Source organism: Tachypleus tridentatus, chromosome 10 (assembly GCF_004210375.1).
Source record: "Tachypleus tridentatus isolate NWPU-2018 chromosome 10, ASM421037v1, whole genome shotgun sequence".
Lineage (NCBI taxonomy): Eukaryota > Metazoa > Arthropoda > Merostomata > Xiphosura > Limulidae > Tachypleus > Tachypleus tridentatus.
Window position 1 is genome coordinate 67,954,424 of NC_134834.1, and position 12,107 is coordinate 67,966,530.

Consider the following 12,107-nt stretch of genomic DNA (forward strand, 5'->3'; position numbering starts at 1 on the left):
ATATACAGAGTATCCGTAAATTACGTGAACAAATGTATTGGTATTTATGTATTATAAACGTATGAAGCATTAAGAACACAAGGTCCACGTGCTACAAGATCATTGTTGTGTAAAATGTACAACTGGCAAAGTCAAAACATCTCATTATCTCCTGCCTCTGAAATCATTATAACTTCCATTTACGCTGAATAACATTACATCACTTGAAATATGACACTGTAAAACTACGGAAGACAATTTGAAAATGTTACATTTAGTTTTATTAGTTTACTAGTTAAATTACTTAAAATATTACCAAATATTACACACCGTCTGTGTGTGTGTGTGTGACCGACATTGGTACTAGACATTTAAGACTCAAATTAAATCTTAAATAAAACTCGTTCAACTGCTTTTCATGAACATAATTCTGGCATTTTTCTGTCTTCGTTTATAGATGACACATAGTAAATGATTTTAGGAGATATATTTTTCGAAATAATAGTAATATAGAGTTTAGAGGATCTTTTATCTTTTCATCATCTACCACAGATATGAAAAACACAAACAATTTCCACCTGTTTGCTAATTTGTAGTTAGCCATCTCATATCAACGATGTATTTATATAAGAATAAATATTTCATCAAACTTTTAGACGGTAAAAATGTGCGCATTTTCAAACTATTTTCATATGACATGGTCTTCTAAATTTTCTCTTAAAAAATGGTTCCCCAGTGGTACAGCGGTATGTCTGCGGACTCCTAGAAACCGGGTTTTGATATCCGTGGTGGGCAGAGCACAGATAGCCCATTGTGTTATTTTGTGCTTAATTTCACAAACACCTTATTAAAAGGAAGAGATAGAAAGATTCATATTTCACGCAATGTCAGGTAGTATGGGATTGTGACACTCATATCTTCCCCAGTTTTCTCTAAAATAACATTTTCGCGGATACTGTGTTTGATTTCTTCTATACTTTATGTGAACATATCGTTCTGTATACATTTGTCTTATTCTATTCCATATTTGAATTAATATTTCCGCATACGCCTTCCCCCCATGAGATAGCTCAGCGATAACTCTGAGAAGCTATTGCGCTAAAATTCAGATTTCTATCCCCGCGATGAACAGAGCACAAAAGGTCCATTACTTATATCTCTACATAGCAGCAAACAAACTTTCCACGTGCATATATTCATAAATCAACTGATACTTTTATCCATAAATTTTATTTTATTTTCAGGTTTACCTCAAGGCTGTTCAATTAAATCGTATGTCTGTGTTTTATTTTAATAACTTGTTATCTTGCTCTTTCTCAGAAATATATCTGAAAAGCGATACTTTAATCATGAAACTAATTCAGTAATCATTAAACCAAATTCATGTATAATGTTTCCATTATACGTTAACGATAATATATATATGTATGTATGTGTGTTTAAAATATGTATATATATATATATATATATATAACTTTCAGAATACAACAAAGAGTTGAATGTATGTTTTCAGAAGGACGATATTTTACATATATATTTGTATATATTTCGGACATAATTGTATTTACACATGTGAATGATTATAATTTTTTATGTGGCAAGGTGTCTTCAGAACACGGTGAAATGCTGGTCAGTATGACATATAGCCACAATTTGGAGCGTCTGACTCTTACAGTATTCGAAGTTCAAGGTTTACAACTACCCGAAGACACAGCTGTTCTGGGTAAGTGAATTCAGTGACAAATCCGGCAATATTTGTTACCACACAAGCTATCACTATCCAAAAGATAAGCCGTCTACAACCTAAACACGGTTCAACGCAAATTACCCCAAATAATCTCAATATTGTTTTGATTACAGGTGAACAAAGTCATATAACTGAAACTATAGTAACAATTAGAAAGAAACCATAGCAACTACAACATACAATTATCTTTAAAAAAACATATTCTAAATATCGAAAAAAATCATAGTGTCATGCATAAAGGTTCTTGAATATGAATTCATATTCACTATGTAATTTGTTCATCCTGAAAACAATAATAAACTTAGACACAGACCGACAATCACAAACTGATTTTCCTAAAGGCTTATACTGCCTGTAACTCCTCTACTCTTGTTCCTCAATTTACGGACAAAGAATGCTAAGATTCAGGGTTCTATTCTTCACGGTGAACAGGACAACAAGCACAATGTGACTTTGAACTATAAATAATCAAACTTCTACTCTCGGTACTTACGTCCACCGCTGGTACAGTTGTAAGTCTTCGGATTTACAACGCTAAAATCAGGGGTTCGATTCACCGGGGTGGACTCAGCAGATATCCCAATGTGGCTTTGCTATAAGAAAACACACACTCGATACTTACAAATATACTACTACAAAATAAACAAAACCCGAATGTTAAACAAACATAAATCATATCAAATGCTTATTCAACAGACAAACAAGTATTACATCAAACCCTTTATTAATTAGTTCAGCCTAATATGTGAATAAACACATTGTTTTACATAGGACATGATCTGATAATAAGCGCACTCAGCTACCAGACACGGGTTCGAATCTCACCACTGAATACGCTCGCACTTTTAGGCATTATAATGTAACGCTAAATCGCAAAATTTGTTGGTAAGGAGTAGTGCGAGCATGGGCGGTGGATGGTATTGATCAGTTGTCTTCCTTTTATTAGGCCCGGCATGTCCAGGTTGTGAGGACACTTAACTCGTAATCTGAGGGTCGCGGGTTCGAATACCTCTCACCCAAAACATGTTCGCCCTTTCAGTCATAGGGGTGTTATAATGTAACATTCGTTGATAAAAGAGTAAACCAAGAGTTGGCAGTGGGAGGTGATGACTCGACGCCTTCCCTCTAATCTTACACTGATAAATTAGGGATAGCTAGCGCAGATAGCCCCTTGTAGCCTGCGCGAAATTCAAAAAAGAAACCAAACCAAAAAAAATAACTTAAAATCCCTTTATTGTTTCAAATTTAAGAATGAGTAATGCTGAAATAGGTTTGCGTGAAATTCACACATACATTCTGATTTACTAGAAGTTAGATATCTTCCCAGAGGTGATCTGCTTGCGATTGTAAAGTATTTTTTTATGTTCAGAAATATAAAGCATCTTGTATTTCATATCGATAAATAGTGGAGGGTTTACCCTCCCTGATAGTGGATGGTTTACTTAAGTCGACCGTGAATTGTTTTCTTTTTTCCTTTTCTGAATGTTCGCGCAATGTTACATAAAGAGCTATCTGCGCATAACAGTCGCTAATAGAAGGAAAGCAAATAGTTAACAGCACTCATCCCCAGACCAAGGGTTACTTTTACCAAATAGTTGAATGTAACCGTCACTCATATCGCATTCATGGCCTCAAAGAATGGATCAGATTTCCTTGGATTAACAGCCTGCGTGCGACTCGTAATCTGAGGGTCGTAAGTTCGAATCCCTGTCGCACCAAACATGCTCGCCCTTTCAGCCGTGGGGGCGTTATAACGTGACGGTCAATCCCACTATTCGTTGGTAAAAGAGTAGCCCAAGATTGGCGGTGGGTGGTGATGACTAGTTGCCATCCCTCTAGTCTTACACTGCTAAATTAGGGACGGCTAGCACAGATAGCCCTTGAGTAGCTTTGTGCGAAATTCCAAAACAAACAAACAAATTAACAGCCTGAGCACGCTAATCACTAGGACACTCCCAGCCACAGGAATAACATTTTTTTATTTTATTAAAGTGAGCAAAATTCATATAAAATCAATAATCTAATTCTACTCAAATGCTAAAACATTTTACAATTAGTTTTTTTCTATATCAACATAAGTGAATAGAAATTTCGCCAAACTGTTATTGGAACTTTTAACTTACTAATTCCAGTGCTGAAAATTTACGTTTGCACTCACAAATGAAACCATTTGTTACTTGTTTTACCGCCAGAAATCATTGAAGAACGTTATCTGTTTTATAGCAAAGTCACATTGCACTGTCTACTGTGTTGATCGCAGGGAATCGTTGCCGTAATTTTAGTGTTATAAGTGCGTAAGCTTACCTCTGTTCCACCGGGAGATAGGGAATCGTTGAAGATATGTAAATTTTGTTTGTTTCTAAAGTCAAAACTAACAATATATTTGCTCTGCCCATCACGGGTATCGTAACCTGAATTTTAGCGTTATAGGTCCTCATACTTACCGCTAGATTATCGAGTGAGAAACTCAATATTTATTTCTTCGTTTTGATTGCTTGTAAAACAATTTACACTATATATCCTTGATAACGATAGGATTAATGGAAGACAAGTAGTCAACAGCATCCACCGCCAACCCTTGAGTTACTCTTTATTAACGAATACTGAGATTGATCATTATATTATAATCCTTCACGTCTGTAAAGGCAACAGGTTTCAATCCCTCGACTCGTAGATTGTGAGGCTTTGAGAGTATTTATTGCTTAATAAATAAAATTGTGTTTTTATACGTGAAAATAATTTAATACTTACGGATTCGGATGTTATTTGGTTATATTACTGTATATACTTATGTTTTCAGTATTTTAAATGTATTATTTAAAAACTACTTTCATTTATACAAGAAATCTTTAACGTACCTTTGGTTACATATGTATTTCTATATATATATAAATTACTTTTCCATATATTTTTTCGCTTTTTGGGTGTATCCATATTGAACTTTAAAAATGTCAGATATTCCTTCAGCACATGTTCTCTTTTACACACACATATGTTAAACCCACATTTGTTTATACAGATACGTATGTTAAAATCACGTTTATGTTGGACAACAAACCAGTGAAAACTAAGAAGTCTCTCGTAGCCAAAAAGATGGCAGAACCCAAATATAATGAAACCTTTATATTCCGTCTTGCACCTAACTGTGTCAACACGGCCAGCTTCATCCTACAAGTAATGGTGTCAGGTGGAAGTCAGAAAGGTTCGTTTCTTAAAACTACAAAATTAGCTCCCCCTCTCTTTCTTAATGTAAAATATTTTACTAGGACCAGATATACTCGAACTCTCTCTGAACACATGTTTTGGTTTTAAAAGGGATAAAAAAAATTTAGTTTCATATATTTTCCGTTATAATTTGATTTCGCTGATACTTGCAAACTAATGAGACCTAGCATCAATCTTTAGCTTTGTTGTTGGTTTTACTAAACTAACTTGAATTATCAATAAACTTATAAAGCATGTTTCTTCCGTTTTTGATTATGTTTTCCAGAATTTTCAAAATTAGTATTATTTCAAATAATGAAATTAGCTTTCATTAAAAATTCTGCAGTATTTGCATAATAGCTAGAAACCAAGGAACGTGATATTTTAAAATAGGATTATCTTAGTTGGTTGTTTGTTGTTAAGAGAAAAGCTACACAATGAGCTACTTGCGATTTGTCTACCACGGATATAGAAATTCTATTTTTTAATGTCGTAAGTCTGCAGTTTTACTGCTAAACGATTGGGGATAAGCTAGAATTATTTGATAATTTTGAACTAAAATTAGTCCTATGAACTAGATTATCCTCTGTGCTACTAAATGAGACTGTTAAACATTATCTTCAAATCTAAACGTAAAAAATTTCTTCTTAAAAGTTATAACGTTGTAAATTGAATGCTCTTTATTGAAAATACTTCGAACATGTATTATTATTTTTATTTTTGAAAACAATAATGTATCACATACTTATAACTATGATATAATTAGCAATTAATTTTAATATTTAAAGAGAACGTGGCAAACAGTATGCAAGTACCGTTGATATTTAGTTTGTTTATTTATCTATTTTTTGTTTATTTGCAACTTCCAGATAAATCTCTGGGAAGAGTTGTTCTTGGATCTTACATGTTTGCCAGAGGAAAAGCTATGGAACACTGGAACGAAGTAGTTACTAGAAATCACCGCCAGGTGCGCTGTTGGCACAAACTAACATAGCGCAAAATGAATGACTTATAATCCAGAATCACTAAAGCACGTGACTTTTACGCGTATATTTGTTGAAATGTTTCAGCTCAGTGTGAGGAGTTAAAACTAACTACATGGAATTATTTTGATAAGATGAAGATATACCACATACTAAAGTACAATTACAAACACAAAAATTTATAAACCTGAAAATAATTTCTGTAATGCAGATAACAGAAAAAAATCTAGATCAAAAAGTTTACTTCGATCGTAAAAAATAGACAATAATAAATATTAATTCAAAGCTACAAAATCGATAAAAATGTTACATATGTAAAAGATGAGTGAAATAATATGAAAGCTGGTAGGAATGTCTACATATAAATATATGTTTACATGCTAGAATATTTCATGTCCGTAATGCTCCGAAAAATGACGTAGCCTAGCTTGTCGCTTTGTTAAGCAGATACTTTTTATTTACTGGTATCAACTTTCGTCTATTTTCGTTATGTGACTTTCAAATTTACAACAAACCCAAGTGTAAAAAGTTTTATATTTTCTCTTCTTTTTTTTTTTTGAAAATTCACTGTAGTTTATAGCAGTAGAGGGCTCTGCTAATTTTGTTAGTGATGTAGGTACAATTATCGTCTGCACCTAACTTCTGCAGTTGATGTTGTCAGCACTAAATTATTAAAAGAATTTCAATACTATTATCACTGAATACATTTAGCAATTAATGTAAGTACATGTTAAATGATTTTTTTTTCAATAAGTTAAAGTTTCTACAATTATTTTTAAGTTGGCACCATTATTTCGTATTTAATGAAAGATGTTTTCAGTCACATATGGTTTGATTTGTGAGTTGTTGTTTTTTATAAAATTCTGACACACACTTTTTGAACGCCTAAGATCTCACTTTAGCCTTTAGTAACTACTAATGGTGTAAGAGATACGTCTTTCTTTCCGAAACCAGAAGCAATATCACTTGTATTCTTTTTCAAATAAAGTGTTCTCTCTTCTTTCCATCTGGACCCGCCTCTTTTCTTAATCGTAACAATTTTGAAAAATGTAAAAACATCAATACATTACATTTGATTGTTTGCCATTTTTTATCACTGAAAAGTAGTCTCTCTCTTTTTTTTCATTTCAAAGTATTTCTCTGATTCGTCATATCTTAAAAATATAATGGGTGATATTATTTATACAAAATTATTCAGAAACAAATCTATCGGTGTGTATATTCCACTGTTTGTTTGCGTTTTTACTTAAAACAGTATTAATTTATACTTGAAGTATTCTTTCCTACATTCCTACCTGTCATCATAGGCAAATAAAATAAGTTGGACTGGAAGATATAAACTTTTCTCAAAGACCACCTTGTAAGGAGTGATGCGTTTGGCACATATATTGTTATAAAGAAGAAGAGTTGTCACCACCATTAACCAGCCTTCAGTAATATTTTGTTTTTTTTTCTAATTACATTGATTGATGCAGAATTAGATAAAGCTTATGATAAACACATTGTTAGGATATCTAATTAGCAATATATCAAGCAAGTCAATTCAAATCCGAAACTCGATTTTTGATAAATTAAAGTAATATGAGAGAATTTCACTTTACTAAGAAGCAGCCTCCCCCCAGTGGCACAGTGATATGTCTGCGGACTTATACCTCTAGAAACCGGGTTTCGATACCCGTAGTGAAGAAAGCCCCGACAGCCCTTTGTAAAGCTTTATGCTCAACTACAACAAACAAACAGTGGAATTAATTTTTGTTTGTCATATTTTACTAACATTTTTTTTTTATTTTCAACCTATTAAGTTTATGACTTATTTCGAGTCATTACGCTAGGTCTTCCGCTGGTACAGCGATAAGTCTACGGATTTACAATGCTAAAATTAAAGGTTCGATTGCCCTCGGTGGACAATATTAAAATAATTTTGAATAGGCAAATAAGCAAGTCACCTGACAGTCACAGTCAACTTAAGTCTAAGGGCATATATCAGAACTACATTTTTACATTGTTGGCCGTAACGTAAGTAGTGTGATGCCATCGATAACTGATTGATTTTCTGAAGGTATGTAATAGTCCTTTCCGACATAAAATAAAGATTATAAATATGTGTTCTGAAAATAAATTTCTCACTTCTTAGATGGGGATATCCCTTATGTTCAATGGCATTGGAAAACAATCAAATTTGGCTCAATTTGAAACAACAAAACTATCTAGAAAAAGATTATGTCAAGTCCTATCCCAGCTGTTGTATGTAAAATGCATAGTCATGTAACGGGTGAGAGTCTACAAATGCACAGGTAGGTGACAAAAGCCATCCCCGTGCGCCATGCAAAATTACACATTCTCCATTTTTGTTCAACCAGTGCCTACCCCGAGCAGCTGGAGAGTGAAACGACTAATCTCGTTATTCCCTACGAAGACATGATGATCACATCAACATATACAGCATCTATGAACTTCTGAGATCGAACTCTTAAAATAAACGCGGAAAAACCGTCATCCTTGTACACTAAATGGGTTATGAAAAGAAAAGGGATCAGTGGTGTGCTTTTGACATGACAATCTTACCCCTGAACCTTTTGCAATAGAAACTACGATGTAGAGTTATTGTCAACATGCACGATTGTCAGATAAAGTACGACCGAACGTGGCGAGATCCACGATCACGACTTAATAAGACTCCTCAATCGATTTATTTTAAAGTACTGAACCTCTGTGTAATGGTTCGTGATAGCATAAAGGCATGTACGTATGATAAAAAATTAATAGAAATTAAATAAAACGTAAAACACTAAACCCAATAATTTCAGCGCTTTGGAAATGTAACTGGTTATTGGGTTCCTCATTTAGTGATTTAAATACAAATGTTTGTAACCCCAATCTCATTCATGTCTCCTCGTGCTTTCTGCTTGTCACTGATACATATTAACGATTTTATTATTCCTATTCTGTTCAACTTTATTTTCACAGAGGTTAGCACGTTAAAATAATCGTTATTTTGGCCAGGTGGTTAAGACGTAATCCGTTTCGTAATCCGAGGGTCGCGGGTTCGAATCCCCCCACTAAACATGCTTGCCTTTTCAGCCCTGGGAGCGTTATAATGTGACGGTCAATCCCACTATTCGTTTGTAAAAAGAGTAGCCTAAGAGTTGGCGGATGGTGGTGATGACTAACTGCCTTCCCTCTAGTCTTACACTGCTAAATTAGGGAGAGCTAGCGCGAAATTCAAACCAAGCCGCAACAAAAACGAGCATAAAACGTAATAGTTATTTGTGAAGAGTGATAAAAGGTTTGTGCTTGAAACGGTGGTTACTCTTTTGATTCTTCTTTATTTTAAAGCATGTAATTTAGACATAACTACTGAAAAAACGTGAAATATGAGAATACGGTAAATAGTGAAATGCAAGAATCAGTTTGAATATTGATTGATTTTACAATAATGTTGCATTGCTCTTTCTCCAAATGTATAGCTCGAGTACGTGTAGTATTTGTATAAACGTATATTTGAGATGTGAACATATTTTACCTATAACCCTTTCAAAAGTGAGAAATTTAATATATAATTTTTCAGTTTATTCAATATTTTTTTCTAAATTTATTACAGGTTGTCTGTAATGAGATGTTTTACGTGAATATAAGGCTTCTAGATATGAGTTGTACGACCTAATCTGGCCTATAGACTATTACTGACAACCAGAAATAACGTAGATGTATATCCGTATCTGTATGTGGACGATACACTAGATAAGTCTATTTTACATTTTAATAATGCTCGTTGTGTTAACCTGTTGAGAAATTGATATACTGAGGCTAATGAGAGAAGTTTCCTGACGTTGGTGATATGGCATTCTGGGAAGCCTGGCTGAGGTCGAATTTTAATATCGTTTGCTTGATTAAACTTGGCTTGCCATTGTTATTATAAACTGGGCAAGAATCAAATTTAGCTGTAAAACAATACCTTATTATTACTGTTACAAAAATAGATAACATTGTTAAAAAGCTGTAAAAACTTCATAACGGTTTTCACTGACAACAACAAACATTTACGCGTTTTTCTTTGATCTTCGCATTTCTTATACGAAATTAAAATGCAAGCCACATAAGAAATAAACAGCACCAACTATAAAACATGATCATATGTCAAGTTTAACTTCAAAATCTGGCGAAATATTATTATCACTTTCAGAGCAACGGAACAAAGCTGGTACGTTTTTACATCATTTATTTTTGAAATTTCCATAAAGGATATCACAGTACAGAGTACCATTTGAATTGCATCATGCAATATAAGCCAATAGAGTGATCGCCTTAGATAAAATGTCGTGAATAATTTATTGGACATCAATTCGTAGAGTTATAATGCCACAGCTTGCAAATCCTTATCTTATACAGTATTTACGGTCAGAGCTAAGTTTAAAACTTACTCTATAAGATTTATTTGTTTGTTTTGAATTTCGCGCAAAGCTACACGAGGGCTATTAGCGCTAGCCGTCCTTAAGTTAGCAGTATAAAATTAGAGGGAAAATAACCAGTCATAGTCATATTGGAATTGACTGTAATATTATAACGTCCCCACGGCTGAAAGTGCGAGCATTTTTGGTGTGACGGAGATTCGAACCCGCGATCCTCAGATTATGAGTCGAGTGCATTAACCACCTGGCCATGCAGGGCCTACTCTATAAAAGAATACCAGATTTGCCGGTTCAAGTGTGAACTGTAGTAAGGTTACTAATCTTAAAATATTCTAATCCAAAACTATGGGAAGGTTTAGTTTATTATGCTACCATATAAAATATCAGAATGTATCAGTTAAATTTCAGGTCATGTACGATTAAAAAAGAACCAAGAAATTTATTCATTGATAAAACAGAATACTTTTAGCGTCTACTATTAGAAAAATCTTAGTATAAACCTTCCAATACGAAAATCATATATAAAATGAGAAGTAACATACCAACATCAAACAAGCAATACGTAGAAAAGCTGTAGAAAACGTAATACAACATGATTGCGTTCATCGTTACAAAGGCTCGGCATGGCCATGTGGTTACGGCGCTCGACTCGTAATCTAAAGGTCGCGGGTTCGAATCCCCATCACTCCAAACATGTTCGCCCTGTTAGCCGTGGGGGCATTATAAAGTAACGGTCAATCCCACTATTCATTAGTAAAATAGTAGCCCAAGAGTGGGCGGTAGGTGGTAATGACTAGCTGCCTTCTCTCTAGTCTTACAGTGCTAAATTAGGGACGGCTCCTGCAGATAGCCCTCGTGTGGCTTTGCGCGAATTTCAAGAAACAAAAAAATCGTCGTTACATTTTGAATTGCCACATTCGGTTGTGCATCATGACAATATTCCTGTTGCGTAGTTCTTACTTTTATCCTAAGATTGTCATGTCCAAAGCATGTATTCCTCATCGCATGCTTTTTTTATAATCTAGTTAATACTTAAAGGCAATGGTTTATCGATTCATCTTTCAGCTGTATAACCGCACAAAAACCCGTAGATGCTGTGCCCAGCGACGTCTTCATATAAAATAACACAAGCTCTTATTTCATTCTCTAGCTATTTTATGCAGGCGTTGGTTTAACTAGAAGTTTGATAGGAAGCACCATATTAGTGAATCCACAGCCTATTGGCTTCGTTTCTAGATCGAAATGCATATTAATTACATTTCATACTGTTGTCTGTAAAACGTGAAGGAAATTTGCAAATGACCTCAATATTTGTAGATTTTCTTTTATTTCAGCCTGCCATACTTAACTAACAACAGCAGATTTCTTTTTTGAATTTTCCTAACACCTCAAACTGATCCATATTTCATTGTTTTCTAATGTTATTAAGTACAAGATATAAGCTTGTCTTAGAAAACATTTTATGAGCACATATTCATTACCTCAATATTAAGCTCGGCATGGCCAAGTGGATTAAGACATTTGACTCGTAATCTGAGGACCGACGGTTCGCATTCCTGTCGCACTAAACATGCTCGCCCTTTCAACTGTGGGTGCGTTATAATGTGACATTCAATCCCACTATTCGTTGGTAAAAGAGAAGCTCGAGAGTTGGCAGTGGGTGGTGATAACTAGCTGTCTTCCCTCTAGTCTTACACTACTAAATTAGGGCCTGCTAGCGAGCATAGCCATCGTGTAGCTTTGCGTGAAATTCAAAGTAAGTTCAATGTATGAATATTTTGCGTT

The 12,107-nt window shown here is 34.2% G+C and overlaps 1 protein-coding gene across 5 annotated transcripts in view; it reads left to right on the plus strand.

Moving 5' to 3' along the window:
* The window catches only part of LOC143229483 (synaptotagmin-15-like), a 68,574-nt gene extending 61,657 nt beyond the window's left edge, over positions 1-6,917 (plus strand). For all 5 annotated transcript variants that reach the window (XM_076461862.1, XM_076461863.1, XM_076461865.1 and 2 more), the window contains 3 exons: positions 1,582-1,702; positions 4,746-4,928; positions 5,800-6,917. In XM_076461862.1, the coding sequence (XP_076317977.1) occupies positions 1,582-1,702; positions 4,746-4,928; positions 5,800-5,924 (429 nt within the window). In that variant the 3' untranslated portion in view covers positions 5,925-6,917. The remainder of the gene's footprint in view (positions 1-1,581; positions 1,703-4,745; positions 4,929-5,799) is intronic.
* Positions 6,918-12,107: the final 5,190 nt, after the last annotated feature.